This window comes from Eulemur rufifrons, chromosome 8 (genome assembly GCF_041146395.1).
Source record: "Eulemur rufifrons isolate Redbay chromosome 8, OSU_ERuf_1, whole genome shotgun sequence".
Lineage (NCBI taxonomy): Eukaryota > Metazoa > Chordata > Mammalia > Primates > Lemuridae > Eulemur > Eulemur rufifrons.
This window is the reverse complement of record NC_090990.1, coordinates 121,827,540-121,853,640: the sequence shown is the minus strand read 5'-3', so window position 1 is coordinate 121,853,640 and position 26,101 is coordinate 121,827,540. Positions and strand designations below refer to the sequence as shown.

Below are 26,101 nucleotides of genomic sequence, written 5' to 3'. Positions count from 1 at the left end.
CCGGGCATGGTAACGGCTCGGAAGCCGCGGGGGCTGGGCCGGAGGGAGGCGGAGGAACCGGTGTCCGCCGCCGCCGTTGTCGCCGCCTCCGCTGCCACTGCTCCAGCCCGTTCCGTGTGGCCGCCGTGGGCGTCGCCTCAGCCATGATGATCCACGGCTTCCAGAGCAGCCACCAGGACTTCTCCTTCGGTCCCTGGAAGCTGACGGCATCCAAGACCCACATCATGAAATCAGCGGATGTCGAGAAGTGAGGCTCCGGGGCGCGGGGTGCGGGCGTGGGCCGGTTGTTGGGCCAAGGCGGGAGGCCAACGCGGGAGGCAGGGCGAACTCGGTGCGGCCCCTCTGCTTTCCCCGGGGGCCGAATCTCGGTCCCTCACGACTGGCCCTTTGATTGACAGCTTCGGTAAATAATCGCTGCCCTGCCCTCACCTCCAGACCACTGGTTGGAGTTCGCAAGGCGCTGCCTTGGCGAAACTGTCACTCCGTTGGGTTTGAGTAAAGCTTGACTGTTTTGATGGACTTTGCCCTACCCAAACGTCTCTTCCTGCCCCAGCCGGCGCCACCTTTCTTTCTGAGTAGCTGTGACCTGTTTTCTTGGGTTAATGACGGCTATGATATATATGTTTAGTTTTTAGTATGTAAGGTGCTGTACCAGACACTTGAAATATGCAACATTGAAAGACAGCCAGAGCCTCAAATAATTGACAGTTTCATCAGAGGGACAGATAGGCAATTATATTACATTGTGAATAACTTTATGATGACGATGTAGACACGGAGTGATTTGAGATCTTTTAGAGGGACAAAGCATCTGGGAAATCGGGATGCTTGAACCGAATCTTGACAAAGTTCCGGGGGTGGGGGGCGGGGGTTGGGAGTTAGGGACGCGTGTGGAGCCGGGAGGTCAGGGAGAGTGAGAGCTGTGACGGGTCTGAAGAACTGGGGCGTGAGATACCAGAGGGGGAGTAGTGAGAAATGAGAGGTAGGCCCCAGGGGAGGCGAGATACCGAGGGAATTTTTATGCCAGGCTAAGGAGTTTTGAATTTTACCTGACAAACACTGATTGTAATTTTATCCAAAGGAGCTACGTTATCACATGCACACTTCGAAAGACTTCTTTGGAGGTGATATGTGTGTGTGTGTGTGTGTGTGTGTGGGCGGGGGGGTGTGTGTGTGTGTGTCGGGATTGGAGCTGCAGAGCTGGGAAGGAGACCAGTTAGTAGGAGAGAGAGGAGAAGAAAGGTTTTGGAAGATTAAGTGCCTGGGTTTGATGGACAATTGATAAGAGGAGAAATAAAAAAGGAAGAATCTATACTGATGGCAAGGTTTCTGGCTTGGGCTGTTGCATGAATAGCGTTGCCGTTGAACAAGGTGAGAAGCACAGGAGGAAGAACAGATTGGGGGCCAGGCATTGGACAGAGGATGAATTTAGTTTGTTGAAATTTGAGGTGGGTGTGGGTCATGAAGCGGAGATGTTCAGTAGGCATTTGGAGGTATTTATCTTGGAGCTCCAAAAAGATGACATCTGTGGGTTTAGGTTTGGGAATCATTAACTTATAATTGGTACCTGGAGCCTTAGGAATGAATTAAGATTATCTAGAAGTCATCCAGAAGACAAGATCATGAGCTAGAACACTAGGGAGCATTTGCATTAAGATTCAGGCAGAAGGAGTGACCAGGGAAGAGTCATAAATAAGTGAATTGTAACATTCTTGAAGATTCAGTGAAAAAAATTAGGAAAATACAGAAAAGAAAGGGAAAAAATTTCCCTTCATCTCATCACAGATTGAATTACTCTTCTGAGTTTTTCCTCTCAATGTAATTATACTATATATATAAAACAGTCAGCTTCAAATAGGGGTACCCATATAATTTACTTTCAGACTCTCAAAGAGATGCTGTATACATGGACAGTTTTAAGGGAATCAAATTTCAGATCTATAATCTCCTTGTGCATTATTTCTAAAATAGGTCTACAAGTATACTTAGTCCTTTTTTCATATGACAAAAAGAAGGCATACCCTTACCCATCTTAAAGTTTTCTGTGTTGCATTGTCGTAGTGTATAAAAACCTCTAGGGTGCTTAATAAATTGATTAGGTAAAATATTGGGTTAAGGAAGCTGCCTTTCTTCTCACCCTTATAGAGGCTTCCTCTCTTCTTGCCCTTATAACTGGTTATACCTATTTGTTAAGAGTGAAGCTTGACATTAGAAATGGGACATTTTGGCCTGTGTTTATAATTTTTTTTAATTTAAATTTTTATATTTAATTATTATTATTTTTTGAGACAGGGTCTTGCTCTGTTGCCCAGGCTGGAGTGCAGCGGCACAATCATAACTCACTGCAGCCTCAAACTCCAGGGCTCGAGCAATCCTCTTGCCTCAGCCTCCTGAGTATCTTAGGACTACAAGTGCGAGCCACCATGCCCAGCTAATTTTTCTGATTTTTTTGTAGAGATGGGGGTCTCACTATGTTGCCCATGCTGGTCTTGAACTCCTGGTTTCAAGTGATCCTTCTGCCTCAGTTTCCCAAAGTGCTGGGATTACAAACATGAGCCACCACAGTTGGCTGGCCTGTGTTTAAGATACTCTGAATTTAGAACATCTGAAGCAATTTAAGTTAGGAACAGTGATTCTTTTACATTTATAAGTGGATACTCTGGTTCCTCTTCAGATCATATCAATCTTTCACCTTTTACATATATAATTGGAATATTTTGTAGGCCTACCAGATTTTTCCTGATATATTGGGTAAAACCCATAGAATCATGTATTATATTAACATTTTCTGCCACCTAATAACAAAGAAAAATTTTACTTAAATTTATGATAAAAAGTTAACATTATTAGGTGTCATCCTAAAGATGTGCAACTAAAAAGATATCACTGATTGTGCACACATAAATACACACAGATGTAATAAGTATTCAATGCATGACCAGTGTTTTTCATTACTATTACTGTAAGCATTTTTCTACATTATTATAGTCTCTCTTTAAATATTTTTAATGGTTCCATATATTTCATTGTATGGGTATACTCTAGTTTATATGATCATTTATTCTTTATAATTAGAGTATTTTTTTTTACTATTATAAATAAGGTTGTTTATAACTATTAATATGTATAGTTTTTTTCTGTATTGAGGATTATTTCTTTAGTATAGCTATCCCAAAGCTAATAATTCATTTTATATTATTTTATTTTATTTTATTTTTTATAGAGATGTAGTCTTGCTATGTTTCCCAGGCTGGTCTCGAACCCCTGGCCTCAAGCAGTCTTCCTGTCTCAGCCTCCCAAAGTGTTGGGATTACAGGCATGAGCCACTATGCCAGGCCACAAAGCTGGTATTTTGAGTCAAAGGGTATACATTTGATTAAATTCTTGGTATTTTTGCTTGATTGTTGCCGGAGGATGGAATGTGAATTGGCATAATCCTTCTTGAAATCCACATAAGCAAGTCCTGGGTATCCTCACCAGTGCCAGGGGCTTCTGCTTTTTTCATCACCACCTTTTCAGACTTATAACAAGTAGAGAATTTAACTGGAAGAATTGTTTTCCTACAAATGACAATATTTTTAATTGTTTAATTGTTATCTTGTCTTCATAGCTAATATTAATGTATTAATACTAATAATTGTCATGTAAGAACAAAAAGTTCACCAGAAATATGGCACTTCTGGAGACACAGCACTGTGAGTGTGAAGTCATTTCCTAGGCAGTCGTAGTGGAATTAAAACCATCTTTATTTTGAAAGTTATTGGCCTTTGATGATCCAGGAATGAGATGGATGCTTCCAATAAGAACCAGTGTTTTTTCCATCTAAAACCTAAACTGTTTAATTTGGTCATGCAGGGTTTTTTACTTGTTTGTTTTATATATACACACACCACACACACACAGACCTGTTTAGTATATCTAATTGGAAATAGTTTTAAAGCAATTGGAAGGAGAGGGATTGTGGACTTGGGATATATTCATGGATCCTTTTTTGGCTTTATGTAAGAATATATTCTTTAATATAGTATTATTTTACCTTAACTAACAATTATAGCTATGTAATATAGCTGTTCAAAAATCCAGAAGAAAAAGGAAAGAAAGCCTTCTGATTTGCCAAAATAGCCGTCATAAAAACTTACACTGAAATCCTGTGCATCCCTTAGAACTTCTCTCAGTGCATATTTAAACTTTTGACCCTATTGTACCTTTTAATTATAACCATATTGGACATGTAAGGAAGAAAAAGTTCCCCATAGTCTCTTTGCCCTAATAAATGAATTGTTATTTTTCATGTTCTCTCTTTTTTTTTCATTATGCAATTTTAAGAAGCGTACTTGTTTGGTTTTCCAGCCTGTAATAGACTAGAAACCAAATGAAAAGGGATGGTGTGCTTCAGGGACAGATACCTGCATGCTGGAGCAGCCAGAGGCGTGTACACTCAACTGAACTTGAGGATATTGTCTTATGTGACTATTAAACTTGATGATCTCTGATCATCAAGAAAAGTAAAATAACTTTTATTATCTGTTTAAGAACACAGAAAAGTCAGCAATTTAAGTTGGATCATTTAAAGACAGCTATATCAGAATCTATATCTGTAGTCATATAAATGTATCAGTTTATTTGCAAAATTCCTGAAAGGAAAAATTTTATCACTACCAACAACTTCTCCACCCGGATGAGGAAACTAGACAAATCTTGGTGTGTTTTAGTTAGCCAAGCAAGACTTAGTTAAATGGAATTTTAAAGACTCCTCTAGTGAGCCGTTCCTTTACAAAGTGTTGAATTCCCTATGCTATATTGGCTAAAAGGTTATGATTTATGGGATGTCTAAGACTTCACTGATAGAAACCTAATCAGATGGTTAGAGGTGTTGGGCAGTTTAGAACCTGCTGGCATAAATGGGTGAATAAATGTTTTAAATCTAAGCTGTTGACCTGCATATTTTTTCTTTACCTAACTCATTTTCTCCATGTAGACTCAGTCTTTTCATTATCTGGATTATTGGTTCAGAAGAACCCAGGAAAACCAATAACTTTGTAGTAATCAGAATGTTACCCAACTGTATATTGTTGTTTACTTTATTGTAAATACTGGTGAATAGTGAACATTGATCAAGAAATAGTTTTATATTCGTTTTTTAAAAAACACAGAAAGTCTATAAAAACATTTTGAAAAATTTCTAAAATAAAATAAAATTGGTACATAAAATAACTCAAAAATATACTTGTGTGAAATCTCTGTGTTAGTTATGCTTTTGGGTTGCAAGGAATGGAGACCCAGGTTGCCTGAAGTAATGGGAATTTAATACTATGTAAAGGGCCAGGTGCGGTGGTTCACACCTGTAATCCTAGCACTCTGGGAGGCCGAGGTGGGAGGACTGCCTGATCTCAGGAGTTCGAGGCCAGCCTGAGCAAGAGTGAGACCCTGTCTCTACAAAAAATAGAAAAATTAGCTGAGGGTAGTGGTGTGCGCCTATAGTCCCAGCTACTTAGGAGGCTGAGGAAGGAGCATTGCATGAGCCCAGCAGTTTGAGGTTGCTGTGAGCTATGAATGAATGACACCACTGTACTCTAGCCAGGGGCACAGAGTGAGACTCTGTCTCAAAAAAAAAAAAAAAAAAAAAAAAATACTATGTGAGGACATGATTAAACATAGGAATAATTTTAGAAACTGGAGAGCAGTTCTTGTGGCCCCAACAACTATAGAAGTCTTTACTCTTCTTGTTACTTTTATTTCTCAGGTCGTTGCTTTTGCTTGTCTTCTTCCCTTCCTGTTACTTAACAACTCCACTTCACTGTGCCCTCCTGTCTGCCCAGTGGCTTCTGTTTCATGCCATGTCTCTTGGCTTGTGCTTCATTTGACTGTCACTCAGATTTCTTAAAAGAGAGAATCAGAGTGAGTTAATTGATCATTATTCAATACAGGATGCTTATATTAGGCAGAATTCTCAGGCTAAGATTCAGGGGTTCCAGCCAGATCATAAGTAATTGCCTTTGGTTGGGATGCTGAAATTTTATCTCTAAATTGAAAGTCCTGGTTGTCACCAAGGTGATGGGGTCATAAAGCCTGGTAACCTATACATGTGGCTACTTTTTTCAGAAGTAACTAATGCCACTTAAAAACTTTTGTAACAGGGATTATAAACACAACTTTCTAAAGGGCCAAGGGGACCGGTGAACTAGACAGTACATGCCCCACTTAAAGGGGGGCAACTTCTACTCAACTTTAGCCAATTGGTACCACGTGGCAATACAGGTTCAATGTTGCCAGGTCTACTTTTTTTTTTTTTAATTTTTTTTATATGGAACGCTTCAAGAATTTGCGTGTCATCCTTGTGCAGGGGCCATGCTAATCTTCTCTGTATCTTTCCAATTTTAGTATATGTGCTGCTGAAGCGAGCACCAGGTCTACTTTTTTTAACCAAAAAAAGAGAAAGAAAGGGCCAGGTGCAGTAGCTCATGCCTGTAATCCCAGCACTTCGGGAAGCTGAAGCCAGGATGAAGTTCAAGACCAGCCTGGTCAACACAGCAAGACCCCGTCTCTACAGAAAATTTTAAAAATGAGCCAGACATGGTGGCATGCACCTGTAGTCCTAGCTACTGGGGAGGCTAAGGCAGAAGGATTGTTTGAGCCCAGGAGTTTGAGGTTGCTGTGAGCTATGATCACACCACTGCACTTCAGCCAGGGTGGCAGAACAAGACCCTGTCTTGAAAAAGAAAAAAAAAAAAAGAAAAAAATAAGCAAACCAGAAGTCCGGATTATATAAAAATCTCTTAATTTTTGTTGACAACTCTCAATACTGTAGTTGTTGGGGACTATTTTGAATATTTAAAAAATATATTGTGCAGGCCAATCAAAACACATCTGTGGATTGAGAATTTGTGATTCTGGCTTTTTACTATGGCTGATAGAACGTTTTTCTCTAATGAGGCTGGCCAAATGAAGTCTGAGTGTATATGTGGCGGTCTAGTATATTGGAAAAAGCCTGGTGTTAAAACTTTCTAGATCTGTGATCTTGATTAGCCACTTCAACTCTCTGAGCATTTCTTAACTTACAGGGTCCTTTCAAGGTTCAAATTTCACTATCTTAGAAGTGATTTCTGATTATCTTTCCTAAAATAGCACCCCCCCATACCCTAATTACCTTGCTTTGTTTTTTCATATATCACTTATATTATAATATCATCATCATAATAATAATACAGGTTGAGTATCCCTTATTCAAAGTGTGTGGGACCATAAGTGTTTTGGATTTTGGATTTTTGAGATTTTGGAATATTTGCAGAATACATACTGGTTGAGCTTCTCTAATCTGAAAATCTGAAATCCAAAATGCTCCACTGAGCATTTCTTTTGAGCGTCATGTCCATGTTCAAAAAGTTTCAGATTTTGGAGCATTTTAGATTTCAGATTTTTGGATTAGCATAATGCTCTACCTATATATATATATGTTATTTATAATATATATTATAGTAATATAATAAGCTGATATTACACAATATATGCATTTGTATAGTTGTTTATCTGTGTTATTTAGCCTACTACGTAGTGTAGTGCCATAAAAATATGATGATGAAAGCATTATATATAGACTTTACAAATATATGTTTATTATTGATTACTTGACTCATTCAGTAATGTATTAATAGAAAGAATTCTTTGGGGATGAAAAGGAAACAAAAGTGCCAACAGTTGGCTGGGCGCAGTGGCTCACGCCTGTAATCCTAGCACTCAGGCAGGCCGAGGCGGGTGGATCACTTGAGCTCAGAAGTTCGAGACCAGCCTGAGCAAGAGCGAGACCCCATCTCTACTAAAAATAGAAAGAAATTAGCCAAACAACTAAAAATAGAAAAAATTAGCCGGACTTGGTGGTGCGTGCCTGTAGTCCCGGCTACCCGGGAGGCTGAGGCAGTAGGATCGCTTGAGCCCAGGAGTTTGAGGTTGCTGTGAGCTAGGCTGATGCCATGGCACCCTAGCCCAGGCAACAAAGTGAGACTCTGTCTCAAAAAAAAAAAAAAGATGCCAACAATGATATAAAATAACCTCACCTGACTTTTGATTATCTGTAGGTTAGCTGATGAATTGCATATGCCATCTCTCCCTGAAATGATGTTTGGAGACAATGTTTTAAGAATCCAACATGGCTCTGGCTTTGGGATTGAGTTCAATGCTACAGATGCGTTAAGATGTGTAAACAACTATCAAGGAATGCTTAAAGTAGCCTGCGCTGAAGAATGGCAGGAAAGCAGGTGAGAGCCCAGTCAGTTATGGGTTAAACAAAAAGAAGAGTTGAAAGAAATATTCAGTAATGATATATGTGTATTTTATTAGAATGAAGGACTAGTATTACAATTAAAGTTTATAGTTGTATCACTGTAGAATTCAAGGACCCATTACTTGAATACTTGCTGAGTTAAATTGAATTACAGTTGCAGTGAGGTATATAGGGTTTACTTTTTCAAGCCTTCAGTGTTCCTAGGTGAAGAAACAGTACATTGTACTTAATATTCCTGTTTTTTTAAGAAAATGTTTATTTATGACCTGCATTGAATATCTGAGGAGCATTGAAATTAGGAAAAAAAATTTATTTTCTTTGATAATCAAATTGGCAATTATTTACTTTGTGCCTATTATGTACTAGGTATCTTATACAAAGAATTATAAGCCTTTAAACTTATACATGTCCTCAGGCAGTGTACAGACTAATTGGAAAGGCTACATCAGCACATAACAAGTTAAATAACAATAAATGTGCAGAAAACTGTAAGAAAAATCATATAATAGTGCATTTTGACAAGTGCATGTATTTGTAGGATATTTTATATTATTTGTAGAATGTAATTTGATATGGTCTATGAATACAGATAATCTATATTCTACATAACTGAATCTGATCCTTCTCATTTTGATATTTGAGGACGGAGGGTGAACACTCCAAAGAGGTTATTAAACCATATGATTGGACCTATACAACAGATTATAAGGGAACATTACTTGGAGAATCTCTTAAGTTAAAGGTAAATCTTACTTTTTGCTTTTATGAGTCAATTGTTTTGGAAAGTCTCAGCAATAGAACTTTCTAGTAATGGATTGTTTTTTTGCCACTACTTTCATTGTCTTCATTTTCTACTGTGGCAGGCTTTAGAACCTAATGTGAGGGGATTTTGGTTGTTGATTTATCAGCAGAAAATAAAGGAAGGCCATAGTGGAACAATACTTTAAAAGTGTGGTTCGTAGCAATGGCCAACTGCCTTAATGTTTTTATTATTACCATCAAGAAGCATTAAAATATTGATCTGTCCTTGGTAATGTATTAAGTGGTTTAGACAGAAGCTGCTAGCTAGTAGCTTATAAATTTACAGATGAACAAATAGGTGGGCAAACAGAACTTTTGGTCAGACAATGTTAAGCTTGTATCCTGCCTGTACTGAGTATGAACCTGGTATAACTCTAGGCAAGTTATTTAATCTATCTGAGACTCAATTTTATCAGTAAATTGAGTAAACAGAAATATCTACCTTACAGCAGAATTTTGATATGAAATACTTTATGGGAAAGTTCTTAATAAATTCTAAAGCTCTGTGTTAGTGTTAAGTTGCGTCTGTGTAGCCCTGACTAGGAAGGGATTAACTTCATGGTAAATGACACTGGTAAGGTGGAATTGGTAGGTCTTATATTGGAAGCTTAGCTGTATTTTGAAATCTTACAATATGATAGAAATGAAGCAAGTTTGTGTTGTTTATCTCTATCACAGACTATTATAGAGAATGAAATTATTTCACCATAAACTATATTTATACTAATATTAAAAGTAACTATTAGAGACCCTATATCATATGTTGGTGCTCAGGCAGAAATATTAAGAAGATAGGGTAGTATATGGGCTCCTTGTCTGTACAGAAATTTTGAGAATCTTGGGAAGATAAGTTCATGGCAGGAACCTAATAATTTTTATCTTCAGTTTCTGCCTTTCCTACATTATAAGTTTTAACTATTTTTTTGTGCTTCTAGTAAAAAACACTTTTTGAGGGAATGTGTATTCATTCATTCATTCATTCAACAGATATTTCTTGAGCTCTTACGACTTGCCAGGCACTACTGCTAGGAGCTGTGGATACAAGAGAGAACAGACAAAAATTCCTCCTTTATGGTCTAATGGGAGAGCAAGGTTATTTCGGTCCTTATACTACTTCATAGATTAGTGTTCTCCTGCCTCCTCTCTTCTGATTGAAAAGCTTTTCAGAGAGCATAAACCATTTGATATTTCATTATCAGGAATAAGGAAATGGGAAATGGGAACTTGCTTTAACCCCATGCAATTATGATGATGCCTTACTTTGTGGGCTGACTTAGGAAAAGCCTCTGGGAAGCCATGAAGTAGCATTAACTGTGACTGAGGAGCAAGAACCACAGCAATAGAAACAGGGAGTGTGAGAGCAGTAGGAGGTGAAAAGCATGTGTTCAGTACTCTCTTCTTGACACTTCAGCCTACAGTGTAACTTGTTCTAAGGTGTTGCTGATAAATGTCAATGTGATCACCCACTCATTGGTGGTAGTGAGTGGCGTTGGCAGAACACAGACTAGGGTTCAAATCCCAGCATCTTCATTTACCAGCATGGAAAAGAAATTTAATCTTACTAAGCCTTGCTTCTCACTTTGATAAACTGGGGATAATACCAGCTGTGAGGTAGGAAATAAGATCGTATATGTAGCCCAGGCACAGTGGCTCACACCTGTAATCCTAGCACTCTGGGAGGCCAAGGCAAGAGGATCTCTTGAGCTCAGGAGTTCGAGACCAGCCTGAGCAAGAGCGAGACTCTGTCTCTACTAAAAACAGAAGAAATTAGCTGCATGGAGTGGTGCACGCTTGTAGTCCCAGCTACTCAGGAGGCTGACGGAGGAGGATCGCTTGAGCCCAGGAATTTGAGGTTGCTGTGAGCTAGGCTGATGCCATGGCACTCTAGCCTGGGCAACAGAGCAAGATTCTGTCTCAAAAAAAAAAAAAAGTCTCCTTATAGATGCTCCTGACTTCCAAAATAATTAATCATTATGTGAATTTTCTCATTGGAAAATTGCTACTTTATTATTAATGTTTCATATATGTCTTCAGTAATAATTGGTTAAAATGAGTCTTGCCGTCAGTCTTGCCATTTATATACTTGTTCTTTTTTTTTTTTTTTTTTTTTGAGACAGAGTGTCGCTTTGTTGCCCTGGCTAGAGTGAGTGCCGTGGCGTCAGCCTAGCTCACAGCAACCTCAAACTCCTGGGCTTAAGCAATCCTACTGCCTCAGCCTCCCGAGTAGCTGGGACTACAGGCATTCGCCACCATGCCCGGCTAATTTTTTTCTATATATATTTTAGTTGGCTAGATAATTTCTTTCTATTTTTAGTAGAGACGGGGTCTCGCTCTTGCTCAGGCTGGTCTTGAACTCCTGACCTTGAGCGATCCACCCGCCTCGGCCTCCCAGAGTGCTAGGATTACAGGCGTGAGCCACCGCACCCGGCCTATATACTTGTTCTTATAAAATGTTTGAAAGAGAAAGACAAAAATCAATTAGATAAAACATGAGTTAGAAACATTCATTATATTTAACTTTATGCTATCTGCTTTCATGGGCAGTGACAAATACTTTTAAAATTTTATACTTCTCAGCCTTCTCTCTTCTTCAACTCCATTTGTCTCCTCCCTGCATTCAGACACCTTGAAAAAAACAAAAACCAGCTAAACTTAAAACATATGGAACACTTTTGGCTTCCAGTATTGGCAGAATAAGTAATTTAGACAAACACTCTTGTCAAAGACAATTTAAAAACCTGGCTGAAAAAACAAAAACTTTTTTTTTTTTTTTTTTTGAGACAGAGTCTCACTTTGTTGCCCGGCTAGAGGGCAACAAAGCGATCCTCCTGCCTCAACCTCCTGAGTAGCTGGGACTACTGGTGCTCACCACCATGCCCGACTAATATTTTGTTTCTATTTTTAGTTGCCCAGCTAATTTTTTCTGTTTTTAGTAAAGACAGGGTCTCACTCTTGCTCAGGCTGGTCTCAATCTCCTGACCTCAAGCAATCCTCCAGCCTTAGCCTCTCAGAGTGCTAGAATGACAGGCATGAGCCACCATGCCCGGCCCAAAAACTTCTTAAAAGCATGAAATGGCCAAGGCAATAAGGAGTTACTGGGCAGAGATCCAGAAGAAGACTGGAGTCTAGAAAAGTGAGTCTGTACTTGGCCGACTTTTGCCCTGAGGCATCAGCATTGGCAAATCCAGAGAAGAGGCTGGGCTCTGCTAGCTTTTGATGCTCAGTGTTTACCAAGGGCAGGGTCCTTGGAGAATTCCCTGCCCACTCCCAATTTTGGGATGACACCCTGAAGAGCTATACTGGTTTCAGAACTTCTTATCTACAGACCTACTACACTTCAAACTCTGTTCCTAGACCAAGGTTAGCAAGCTAAGACCTAATCTGTCTTACCTGTTCGGAGTCTAATCTGTTTGGCTGCCTATTTTTGTATTTTTTAAATGACTGGAGGAAAAAAATGAAAAGAAAAATATTCCATAGCACACAAAAATTATATGAAATTCAAATTTCAATGTCTATAAATAAAGTTTTATTGAACCATAGCCATGTGCATTCATTTATATATTATCTGGGGTGGTTTAGACTACAACAGCAAAGCTGAGTAGCTGCAACAGAGACTCCAAGAGGAGAATCTTAAAAATGTAATAAAATTAGTTTATTAGAACTAAAGCTATATAAAAGAGAGGGAATTTACAAGTGCATGTAACTTAAGTTTTATAACCTTAGGCAGTCGTAGTTGGCAGACCAACTTTTATTTTAAATAGATCATAAACCTATGTGTGATGCGTGAGGTTGGTTATATGCCCTGTCCCAACACTCTAATTCCCTTCCCCTCCCAATTTTCACCTTCAGAAGTGGCTATTTGTCTGCTCTAGATGCATTTTAGAATAAAACTGCCTAAAGTGTTATCTGTAGGTGAGTATGGAATAACTATGGACATATTTTCACCTCTTGGGAATCATATACAAACTGTGCCACTTTGTTTTCATTGGAAATTTTTTCCCCCTGTTATCACTTAATACTCCCTTAGATTTCTCCGGCAAATCTCTGTAGTCTCTTCAGCGACCTTTATTATTTTCTTCTAATTCTTGTCCAGTTATCTCAAATTATTCTCCATCTCTTCATTTTGTCCATAAGTCAAATAAATGACCTAATCATAACTGTTAAGTAAAGCAAAATAATAGCTACCATTTACTGAATATCTCTGTTTTGACAAGCACTGTTGTATTTATTTGTGATAAACTTTGCCAAAGAATAGGACAGCTGAACATTTTGTAGTAAAATTGGATATAGTAGAAAATGGCATATGCATGGTATATATATCAGTGAGCTGCTCATATGATCTGCCTTGGGATTTTTGATGCTTTTGTTAGATTATGTATGTGTGTTTCTGAGAGCTACAAAAAAATACATTGAAAAAATTGCCAGCTTCATTCAAAGGCTTTTGCAGTGCCAGGAGTTTCCCCCAGAATTTCTCTAAAAGTTCTTGTTTACCTTATTATCTAAAGCACTTTTTTTTTGTTTGTAGGCTTTGGGGAGTTTGGTTGAAAAAATATGCAATATTCAAAAATGGAAAAATATTTTACAAGTCCCACATGAATGTCTTAAAATGGATTTTCACAACACAAAACTGCTTTGACCTTCTATTGTAGTAACTCATCACACTGATTTTTAGTGGATTAATTTTCTCATAGCCACAACAGAACACTTGGTTTTAATCTGGCTTCTATGAAAAATGATGAATTTTTACTCTATATTTTTGTGAAGATACAATATCAGATGTCTGTAATGTCTTCAGTTTTTCAGAGTCGAGGTATATTCTGACCTTTGGTGTCTACTAACAACACCTAATTTTAGAATGTGTGCCTTGGCTATGCAGAAAAGACTGACAAGAAAAACTACTTTCCTGTTTATTTGTAGCTCCTTAAAATTTTTTTATGTGCTCCTTCTTAAATTTTTTCTTTCAGGTTGTACCTACAACAGATCACATAGACACAGAGAAATTGAAAGCCAGAGAACAGATTAAGTTTTTTGAAGAAGTTCTTCTGTTTGAGGATGAACTTCATGATCATGGAGTTTCAAGCCTGAGTGTGAAAGTTGTGAGTACTATGATTTTTGTTTAAAATTAATATCTTTCTTCCATTCTTTTTTTTTTTCTTCCATTCTTAACATTGGGCAGAAATGTAAGGCTCACTTTGAATCACACTGAGTCTTTTTTTTTTTTTTCTTTGAGACAGAGTGTCACTTTGTTGCCCGGGCTAGAGTAAGTGCGGTGGCGTCAGCCTAGCTCACAGCAACCTCAGACTCCTGGGCTTAAGCAATCCTACTGCCTCAGCCTCCCGAGTAGCTGGGACTACAGGCATGCGCCACCATGCCCGGCTAATTTTTTCTATATATATTTTAGTTGGCCAGATAATTTCTTTCTATTTTTAGTAGAGACGGGGTCTCGCTCTTGCTCAGGCTGGTCTTGAACTCCTGACCTTGAGTGATCCACCCGCCTCGGCCTCCCAGAGTGCTAGGATTACAGGCGTGAGCCACTGCGCCCGGCCCACACTGAGTCTTAACGTGATGCCATATGCAATTTCACTTGGGTCTAGAGTATATCTTACTGAATATCCATTATAAAATTTACAAAATCTTAGTATAGTGTTAAGACTTTAGTTTACTTTAAACTAGTTTAGTTAAATAAACTTTAATGTATTTACAAAAGTGAACTTTTTCTGTAGAATCATAGGACTTTGGAATTGTAATGAATTTTTACAGAATCATTTTATCCAGTTCTCCATGTTGTATAGACGAGGCCCAAAAAGATTAGTATATCTAAGGTCATGAAACTAATTATTTACAAAATTTTCTTTGTGCCGTCTGACATAAATCATTCCAGCATTAGATAATTGTTTTCATAGCCCGTTACTCCCTTGCTCACTTATAACACTCTCTGAATTAACTTTTTTTATTTAGATGTATTCACTCTCCAACTCATCCAGTCATGTTACTTTCCACTAGTCTGCCCACCTGCTGAATAGACTATGCTGAATGTTCATTATGAGTTTGCATGTCTTGAGTGTGCATTTGTATCCAAGTGGGTGGATCTATCTATGCTGTATATAAGTGGATAGACATGTGGGGAGCACGGATGCTTTGGTGGATGAAGCAGTTGCTGGAGAATATATGGGCATAAATGTAGTATGTGTATACCACAGTAAATAGTAAGACTCGAACTGAAGAGTAATATATTCTTAAAATGTTCCTTCTTTTTACCTTGTCTAACTTTTATAAATTATATGATAGGATTGCATTTTTAAGAATGCCTGGAAGGATTTCATTAAAATAGTGTCTTTCTGGATTGGTTTCTTTCAAACAATGTAACAGATACTGCTCTAAATAAAATAAATGACATAGTTTCTGACTTAGGGGCAATGAGGTATGGATAAATGAAGTTTCCTTCTGTAGAAACAAAGACTATCCTGGTAAGTAAGGATGTAAGTGAGAAACCAGGAATGTGGTGCTTGGGAAACTAAGGAAGTAGAACTTTTTAAGAAAGAGGGCATCAAAGTCAGTATCATGTTGTAGAGTGGTCTTGTAAGCTTAGAATGGGTTGGTATCTTTTTTTTTTTCCGTAGAGACAGGGTCTTGCTATGTTGCCCAGGTTGGACTTGAACTCCTGAGTTCAAGCAATCTTTCTTCCTCAGCCTCCCCAAATGCTGGGACTACAGGTATGAGCCACTGTACCTGGACTAAGTTTTTAATTGTTTTGGAATTGGAAGACTAATTGCTTATGAATGTTTATTTCTCGGTTTTCGTGATAATCATAAAACACTCTGAAAAGAAATATTGTTGAGCTAATAGAAACTGCCTGTATAAAAAAGCAATTTATTTTAGATTCCTACTGTTTTTGGATAGAGCCTTTTAGGTTCAAAGTTTTACAGTGCTCTTTCCACCTTGTTTTCTTTTTTTTTTTTTTTTTTGAGACAGAGTCTCACTTTGTTGCCCGGGCTAGAGTGAGTGCCGTGGCGTCAGTCTAGCTCACAGCAACCTCAAACTCCTGGACTTAAGCGATCCTACTGCCTCAGCCTCCCGAGTAGCTGGGACTACAGGCATGCGCCACCATGCCCGGCTAGTTTTTTGTATATATATATATTTTAGTTTTCCATATAATTTCTTTCTATTTTTAGTAGAGACGAGGTCTCACTCTTGCTCAGGCTAGTCTCGAACTCCTGACCTCGAGCGATCCACCCGCCTCGGCCTCCCAGAGTGCTAGGATTACAGGCGTGAGCCACCGCGCCCGGCCTCCACCTTGTTTTCAATTCTATATATACCTAGGCAAGTTTTTATTAAAAAAAAAAAAAAAATCATAATTTCCTTGTAGTACAGTTTCCCAGGGAAAAAGAGCTCTGTGCACAGTGAGATTTGGGATATTTTAGATTTGCTTCATTGAGTTTATTATGAGTTTGAAAACTTTATATAAGTGGCATTACCCATATCTAATTAAAAGATTTGTTTCAGAAATTAATTTTTCTTTTGTATTTCTAAATTAGCTCCTCTCAGCAATGTTTGTTTTTAGGTTAAAATTTTGTGTCCCTAACATTCTTCTATCCTTGCTAGGACTTATGGCTTGTATGACTATTCTAATAATAGAGATCTAGAGAGAATCTATTTTCATGCTAATATATTAGTTTTTAGCTTTCAAAGAAAACAAATTTCCTATCTGCCAAATACTGGTAATGCTGTGGTGTTCTGTAAAGGCTGCTACAGCTAATAGTACCGTTCCAAGTAGAGTCAGGAGTGAATGTTGTCCACCTTCTACTTCTATGTTTTACATAGATTCCAAGTATACTGGGCAGGAACATATCCTTCATCTCTGGTACAAAGAATTTTGCAATGCCTGTGTAGATGTAGCTTTTGTTAGAAATGTAGTCCTATAGAACTGTCGAATTTTACAGAGTGACAGTGCCTCGGAAATTGTTTCTTCACATTCCCTCTTTTTACAGATGAAGAGGGAGACCTTGGATGGTTCAGTAACTTTAAGTTAGTGGCTCTCAACCTTATGCCCATTGCCCCATTTTTTTTAACCTTTAACCCCATTTTTTTAATACTCTAAGCTGAAGTATTAATTGATAGATATTACTGTCCTGAAGTGAAATCTGCAGATAATATAACACACTTACTCTCCACTAAATCAACATAATATCATAATTATAAAATAAGAGGGAAATTGGAGGAAATTGATTTAGTATAAAATATATTTCAATACGTAAATGCATAATATGCCTGTACTAAAGTGTTTGTATATTGAGTTACTATGAATGTAACAGTTACAAATGTAGGCTCACAGAGATGGCAGGTATCAATCAGTGACTCAAACAGCACAAATAGCACTGGCACTGGTGATGTAATTTTCCAAAATGGTGAACAATTCTTAGTAAAGTTCTAAACAAAACAAAGTATAATCTTTTCTTGACTTACAAATTACCTTCCTGGATAATTGGGTGAATTTTTTTATTTCTATGTAAAATGGAATTAAGTATAAGGTCAGATAATTAGAAATAGGTTTTTTTTACCTACATGAATGCCAGGAGAGATATTGGAAGTTTTGTGGGATTCAGGACTGGATTTGTTGTATAGGATCGTCCCGTGCCTCTCAGCTCTATCATTTCTGATCCTTATTTGCTAAATGTTGGTATTGGTTGCTTATTGTGGCAACAAATTATACCCCCACAAATTCCTAAATATCCCTTAGGAGAATTGCTGCTCTAAAATATACCACTGAATTACGATAGAAATGGCACTAGAATTCTGGTCTCCTAATTTCCTACTTTCCCCACTATGCAGTGCTGAAATGGTACTTCACCTTGCTGCCTGTGTTTGCCCAGCGTGACTGTTGATAACTAATTTTAAAATGTGAAGAAATGTTGCGCATCAGTCTTTCCTATAAATTATAGATATCACTCTATAGTGATGTCAGATAATGATGTGCTTCCCAATTGTGGCATATCAAAGTTGTCATAAGTCAGATTCTTTCTCCAGCTTTTCTTTACTATAAGTCTTGCTTTTAAATCTGTTGCTGATAATCCCATCAGAATGCAGTTTGGCTGGGAGCCTTTTCTCCAGCAAAGATAGCTTCTAGTCTTGATTTCATTTAGCAAATAGTTAATGAGCACCTGCTATGTGCTAGATACTTTTCTAGGCAACAGGGATACAGTAATGAACAGAGCATCTATTTCTATCATCTTGGGGCCTGTAGTCAAGTGGAGAGAGAGAGAGGCATTGGGTAAGTAAACACATGAATGAATATAGTTGCAAATCTGTTAATTTGTGCTGGAGGACTATGAGGGAGAATAACAAGAAATCTACTATGATATGGAATGGTAAGAAAGGCCTCTCTGTGGAAGTGACGTTTTCACTGAAGGACAAGTAAGCTTTAGCCAGGAGAATACTCCAGGTAAGGGAACAGGATGTATAAAAGTCCTAAGGCAGGAAAGAGCTTGGCCTGTGGCTGCTGATTCTCCAGGCAGTTAAGCCACTATCATTATTGGGCCATTCTGTTATTTCGTCTTTCTTCATTAATGTAGCCCTGTGCTTATATGGAATTATAGGCAGTTCCCTGAAGATGTCTTACTATTTCATGCCTCAGTACTTTTTGTGCATGCTTTTCGTCTTTCCAGAATTTTCCTTCCCATTCCCAGCCGTTCTTTCCATGGTCAGCTCAAGCATTGCTTTCTCTTTCTTCAGGAGACTTAGGTACTTCTTTCTCTGAGTGCTTATTGAACTTTGTACATGCCTCAATTATGCCAGCTACCACATTTGTTTGACTGTTTCCCTGGTTGATAAACTTTCTGAACATTGAAATTCTATCTTTTCATTTATATAAATCCAAGACCTACTATAGTAAGAACTTGGCACTTAGTAGACAATAAATATTTATTTAGTAAAATGGTCAGCATATTTATTTTAAAGACCTAAATACTTCATACCCCATCAGCCCCTCCCTCTCTGCCACCAGGACCTACCTTGTTGTTCTCACCGCTGATTCTGGCTTTCTTCAGCAGTTATACTCGGGAAGCACAGGGATTTGTAGATGCGCCACAGATGAAAGATGTTAAGAACATCTTAAAATGTTCTGCTAAACCATTCTTTGGCAATATGAAATAGTACCTAATTGGTTGCACTGAATTAGAGCATTCTGTTTAGGGTCTTTTGCCTTTATTTGACGTAAAGTGAATAACAGTGAGTAGTGACAAAGAATGAGGTTGTTCTTTCATTCTCATTTTATTGGTGTTGACATTTACTATCAGTACTACCATTTTTTAAAATGAACATTACAATTTTCATATTACTTGGATATGTTTTAAGTCTTTTAAACTTCAATATCTTTTAACCTAGAAAAAATATTATTCTATTGTAGGAAACTAAAACCACAATGTTAAATAATTTACATAAGGTTTTGAGGCTAGCTGGAGCTAGGACAAAGAATCTCTAGTTCAAAGATTTTTATATACTGTGAATTCAGCCCTCTTTCAATGCTTTTTTAAAAAATGAATTTTTCTTTTTTTGGGGGGACAGAGTATTACTCCATTGCCCTGAGTGGAGTGCCGTGGAGTCAGCCTAGCTCACAGCAACCTCAAACTCCTGGGCTCAAGAGATTCTCCTGCCTCAGCCTCCCGAGTAGCTAGGACTACAGGCGTACACTGCCACGCCTGGCTTTTTTTTCTATTTTTAGTAGAGACGGGGTCTTGCTCTTGCTCAGGCTGGTCTCGAACTCCTGACCTCATGCAGTCCTCTCGCCTAGGCTTCCCAGGGTGCTAGGATTATAGGCGTGTGCCACAGCGCCCAGCCAAAAAATAAATTTTTCTTTTAGCAAAGTAATAAAATATTTGATTTTCATTAAAATATTAATATACTTTTTTTTTCAGAGAGTAATGCCTTCTAGTTTTTTCCTGCTATTGCGGTTTTTCTTGAGAGTTGATGGGGTGCTTATCAGAATGAATGACACAAGACTTTACCATGAGGTACCTTTTCTCATTTACTGAATATACTAAGTGATGTTGGGCCTATTGATGTTGTTTCTTTGTTAATCTGAGAATTTGAAATTAAATAATGCTTATATTACATGACATTTCTTCTAACCTTTAAGTTTGGGTGTTTCAGATTGACTATTAATTGCATGCTGTTATGGAAACATTACATCTCCTTTTCTAAAAGTTCTGGTAGCTGAAAATGTTTTCTAAAAGACACTTGTTAGTGAGGGGAGAGCTCTGATGCTTTTTTAAGAATTTTGCATATACTTAATCTCTATTTAAGAAAACTGTCCTTTAACTCACCTTCGTTTATAGTATTATATATGTTGTTTATATATGTCCTGATGTTAGGAATACCAATCACATGGCCTCCTGAAATTTTTGTTACCTAATTACTTTGATGGTTCTGAAGTTTTAAAGCTCTGTGTTCCGTCTGAAGGAACTGATAACATGCAGGGTTTAAAAAAAAAGTTTAAAAAACAGGCGGCTTAAATTGAGTCATAAAAATTCCTCTAATATCTTTATAGCAGCCAGTCCTTTCTGAATTTTTAACTTCAGATTTGTGATTCTGTAAGATGAGGAAATAAAGAAGAGATCACCAATATTACTTACAATAGTCATAATAATGGTTAACTCTCATGACAACCCCATGAAATCAATGTTGTTATCATCATTGTTTTATAGTTGAGATAACCAAGGCAAAGGATTAAGTAACTGGCCCAACTTGTGTAGTTATTAGGTGGTAGAACTGGTATTTGAACCCAGTAGGGTGGGATTGAATTGGTGTTTCCCCAAATTCTTCACTTAGAGATGGTGTTTTCCCTTGAAATAACATGATGACTGTGACAGACCATTTTCTTTTTAAAAGTGGTGGTAAACTACTAAAAGTAGGCTACATTTTTGTCTCCCAGAAACTTTGAAATCTAAATTTTAAAAATACTATGTTTCAACTAAACAATATTGAGTTTTAGGACTATATCCTAAAAAGATTCTTTTATACAGTAATCCACAAATGTTAACCAGGCAATTGCCCAGTGTTGTTGCACATGAATATTCACAGCACTGTAGTTTATAGTAGCAAAAAGGAAGGAAGGAAAGAGCTTAATGCCCATTAAATGGGCTTTGATTACATCCTTTACTTTATACCTATGTAGTAGAAAAATATACAATCATTAAAATTAATGACAGATAGTTATATTTGACTAGTTTGGAAAGATTTTCATCTCAATGTTGAATTTTAAAAAGTGAGTATGAATCTATTCATATAAGATTCTGTGTGGAGATTTCTAAATAATTAAAGGTAGTGTTATCCATAAGAGCTGTGATTGCTGATGGTTTATACTCTCCTCCTTATAATTTTATATGATTTGATTTTTTTACAGTAAGCATTAATCTGTTTTTGTGTTTTTTTCCCCAAGATAGAATCTCTCTCTGTTGCCCAGGCTAGAGTGCTGTGGCATCAGCCTAGCTCGCAGCAACCTCACACTCCTGGATCCTCCTGCCTCAGCCTCTCGAGTAGCTGGGACTACAGACCTGTACCACCATGCCAAGCTAATTGTTTCTGTTTTTAGTAGACATGGGGGTCTCGCTCTTACTCAGACTGGTCTCGAACTCCTGAACTCAAACGATCCTCCCACCTCAGCCTCCCAGAGTGCTAGGATTACAGGCATGAGCCACCACGCCCGGCCAATCTATTTTTATTTATATAAAAGATAGAAACCTTAAGGGAGTATAATTTTGTGGTTTTTCTTTTATTGAAAAATGTTTCACCAAGAAGCAAATTGTAATAAATTGCTGTTCTCAAACTTAACTTAAAAATCTTAAATGGGGGCCAGGTGCAGTGGCTCATGCTTTTCTAGCACTGTGGGAGGCTGAGGCAGGAGGATTGCTTGAGGTCAGGAGTTCGAGACCAGCTTGAGCAAGAGTGAGACCCCGTCTCTACTAAAAAAAAAAAAAAAAAAGAAAAGAAAAAGAAAAAATTAGCTGGGCATTTAAAAATAGGAAAAATTAGCTGAGCATGGCGGCACGCACCTATAGTCCCAACTACTCGGGAGGCTGAGGCAGGAGGATCACTTAAGCCCAGGAGTTTGAGGTTGCTGTGAGCTGGGCTGACACCATGGCACTCTAGCCCGGGCAACAGAGTGAGACTCTGTCTCAAAAAAAAAAAACTTAAATGGGAAAAACTGAAGTATTAAAAAAGGTGATTTTAAGTAAGCAATTTGGCAAGAATTTTGTAGAAATTAGGAGAGAATAAAATTTTTTTTAAGAATTTTTGGAGCGTAAAAGTAGCCACAGTTATGTAGGTAAATGATAATACAGCTTAAAGAAAAGATGTAGTTCCAAGCTTGAAGTAGTTTTTGGTTTATTGGTTTTTTTTTGAGACAAGATCTCTCTGTTGCCTGAGCTACTAGGGTTCAGTGGGTTCATCTAATTTTTTGTAGAGATGCAGGTCTCGCTATGTTGTGCAGGCTGATCTTGAACTCGGGCCTCAAGTGATCCTCCTGCCTCAGTCTCACAAAGTGCTGGGATTACAGGCATGAGCCACCTTGCCTGGTCTAAACTTGAAGTAATATTAAAGTCTCTTGCATATCTCATTTATATACATATTCTTTCAAAGTAAAACCTTTGCTTGTATTTCTTTTACATGGTAATTATTAAATCTGTTTACATATATGTATGTAGTATTACTATAATTTATAGAGATTGGAAATACTAATTCAGAGTTCTCTGTGAGAGTTAAATAGGAGTTATCAACGTAGAACGAGGTGTTTTTGTCACACTTCATGCTACTTTCACAACCTGTTCTAAAAATGTAGGGGGTCTGTTTAATAGAAAGGATTTTGTAAATCAATATAAATAAATTTATTACAACTTTTTTATTTGTAAATCTAGGCTGATAAGACCTACATGTTACGAGAATATACATCACGAGAGAGCAAAATTGCTAACTTAATGGTAAGTATTTAAATTTCAGTTTTTAGAAGTTGAATTTTAATTTTTCGTGTTAAGTTATCCTTCAACCCCATCCACCTAAATTTACATCCCTAAACCCATTCATTCACCTAATGGGCTCTATAGTATAAATTCTACTGGAGCATAACTTTTCTGAGCTTACCTCAAATACAAGAGCATTTAGTTGTTAGGTGTCTCAGCCATCATCCAATCTGATTTGCACATTTTATTCTGAAGAAATTGAGACCCAGAGCTGTAACTTACTACCCGTAGTCACGTAGCTGGTTGGCAGTGGAGCTACAACTGGCACCACTTGGATATTCCTTCCACTTACCGCCCTGCCACCCTATAATTTCTTTCTACACAGTCTCTTTTTTCCTTCCTAAAATGTATTGATTCTCTTCCATGACTCATTTGTTTTGGTGTAATTCTCCTTTACTTTTTGCTCCCTTGGGACTTGTGAAGGGCTTCCGTAGATTTAAGGATTCTATAACGGGTTGCTTAAAAAGTGATACCTTCCTACAAACTTGATTTTTTCTTTTTTCACCCTTAGTTCTTATTTCTGTCTGGGTATAGAGTATACTAGGGTTAGAAAAGTTGCTTAGATTCTATTGTAGACTGCATACTGGGCTCTAACTGAAGACTGGTGTTTTCAGGTTACAAAACCAGCAGGGACAGGGGATTGAATTAAGATGTATTAAATTATTAGGACATTTATGGGAGCATTGTAAATTATATAATCCTGTGATCTTTAATAAAAATCATTTAGTAGCAAAGTTGAATGATTCAATAACAGGAAATACCTGTTATTTTTAGGAGCAATTAATGGTGCTCCTTTTATACATATACTGCACCTGATTCTGAAATTGGTATGCTTTATGAATGCTTGAACCAAAATATTTTTAAGAAATGTCAATATGATGACTGAGTATATGCTAATATGATTTGTGTATTTTCTAGCATGTTCCACCTTCTCTGTTCACGGAACCTAATGAAATATCCCAGTATTTACCAATAAAGCAAGCAGTTTGTGAGAAGCTAATATTTCCAGAAAAAATTAATCCTAACCCAGAAGGCTCACAAGAAAGTACACCTGCAAAATAGAATGTGATACAACATATACTTACGGTGGAACTGACTGGACACCTTGGCTATTTGTAGGGGGGTATTTTTATGAGAATTAATTGCCTTGTTTACAAGCAGATTTTCTGTAGCCTTAAAGGAAAAAACAATAATAAAGGATTGTCACAGGCAGGTTCCACTTAACTGCTATTTGTACGGTCTGTCTTCAAATTCATATTCCAGAGTTTTTATTTTCTGGAGTTAAATTTGGATTTCTAAATTATGACAGTGGGATCTCGGCAGTAGTAATGTATGTGTGTGTCGTGAGTAGTGAGCATAGTCCGCATACATCATGAAGCACCGTCTTTTAACATGTGGAGATTAAATCACCGAATCCCAATGCCTTTTGACTTTCACAGGAGTTGTAACTTGCCATCCAGGAAATTAACCTCATAGTTTAATGATCTTCACCCACAAAATTTTATAATATATTTTCCTCCTAATTTTAAATTGGCTTTGAAATTTAAAGACAGTTTTAAATGTAGAACCAGAACCAAAAAAGCCTAGTTTTTTGGAGAACTTAAGCTATTACGTACATGGAAACATATGAACGTGGTTTACCACTGACACGGTGTCGGCGCTATCTTTCCTCCATCTTTAGGTGCTTTTTCTTATACGTAGTTCTGTTTGTACTGATATTTTAAATTCCCATCTTTCATGCATCCTTGGAGTGAATACATCCTTAAATTTGATACTGGTCCTAAAAAGTTTGAAGGGTTTACTAACAAATGGTTTTTGCAAATATTACATCAACCTCTAAAGCAACAAGATTAATTTTCTTCTTAAAATATTTGGGGATAGGTGTAGAGGAGGAGGGGGCATAGTTTAAAATATAAAAGCCTTTTTTTTCTATTTTAAGATTCATGTTTGTCACATTATAGGGGATCCAGTAAAATGTAATTAATTACCACTGGATCTACGTAGTACAAAAAGTACACAAAAGTACATTTCAAATCCATTTAGTTATTTTGATGATCACCCTTTAAACATATTATTTCTAAATGGTCTTCATAAAGTGAAAAATTATTATAAAGCACCAAATAAGGAATTATTTGGGTTTTTTGTTTTGTTTTGAGACAGAGTCTTGTTCTGTTGCCCAGACTAGAGTGCCATGGCATCAGCCTAGCTCACAGCAACCTCAAACTCCTGGGCTCAAGTGATCTTCCTGCCTCCAGACTAGCTGGGACTACAGGTGTGCACCATGCCTGGCTAATTTTTTCTATTTTTAGTAGAGATGGGGCCTCACTCTTGCTCAGGCTGGTTTCAAACTCCTGACCTCAAGTGATCCTCCCACCTCTACCTCCCAAAGTGCTAGGATTACAGGTGTGAGCCACCAGACCTGGCCAGGAATTATTTGAAGTGGATTTTTAAAAATAATTTTTTGATGAGCAGGCAGAAAAAATCACTCCTTTTGTTCTGACTTGAAATAACTGTTGTACATATTTCCACTTGATAGATAAATCATTAAATAAGAGTACTTAATTGAAAGTATTAGCAATGTGCTTCAGATATTAGCCTGAAGATAAATTTTAGTGAAACAAATAACACTTGGATATTCATCATTGTTCAATTCTGGTATATTGTTGTGAGCCAATAGGCAGAGTATGTTTTATTAGCTAAATATGGTCACAAATAGTTTTGGTATTTGTCTGCCTTCTGTATCACCTCTAAGGTATAGGAAATCAGAATTTAGTTAGCTTTAAAAAAACACATGGTATGTTCACTGTATATTAAAAATACCTGTATTTAATGCTTTCTCTTAGTACAGAAAAGTATATATATATGTATATACACACACGTGTTGTACTCAGCTTTCTGTTTTATTTGCCATGCAGACTTGAACAGAACAGACTATTCACGTAAAGTATAAGAAATGAAAAACTTGTAAGAATATTCATGAGTTGGAGTTTCTGGGCAGCATATTGTGTGTGTC

The 26,101-nt window shown here is 37.4% G+C and overlaps 1 protein-coding gene and 1 non-coding gene across 4 annotated transcripts; one reads left to right on the top strand and one right to left on the bottom strand.

Annotated features, from left to right (window-relative positions):
• Positions 1-23: 23 nt before the first annotated feature.
• On the top strand, positions 24-24,312 carry TIPRL (TOR signaling pathway regulator). 3 transcript variants are annotated; one of them, XM_069479096.1, is made up of 7 exons: positions 24-247; positions 8,073-8,252; positions 8,921-9,020; positions 14,044-14,175; positions 19,990-20,085; positions 22,987-23,049; positions 24,007-24,312. In XM_069479096.1, exons 1-7 carry the CDS (start codon positions 144-146, stop codon positions 24,148-24,150), a joined length of 819 nt encoding a protein of 272 aa, XP_069335197.1. In that variant the 5' UTR covers positions 24-143; the 3' UTR covers positions 24,151-24,312. The 3 variants fall into 3 exon arrangements, with proteins under 3 accessions (XP_069335197.1, XP_069335199.1, XP_069335198.1); XM_069479098.1 differs by lacking the exon at positions 14,044-14,175; XM_069479097.1 differs by lacking the exon at positions 19,990-20,085.
• LOC138391023 (U6 spliceosomal RNA) lies at positions 6,299-6,405 on the bottom strand. The gene has a single exon (XR_011234667.1). It is a non-coding gene; the product is annotated as a U6 spliceosomal RNA (small nuclear RNA).
• Positions 24,313-26,101: the final 1,789 nt, after the last annotated feature.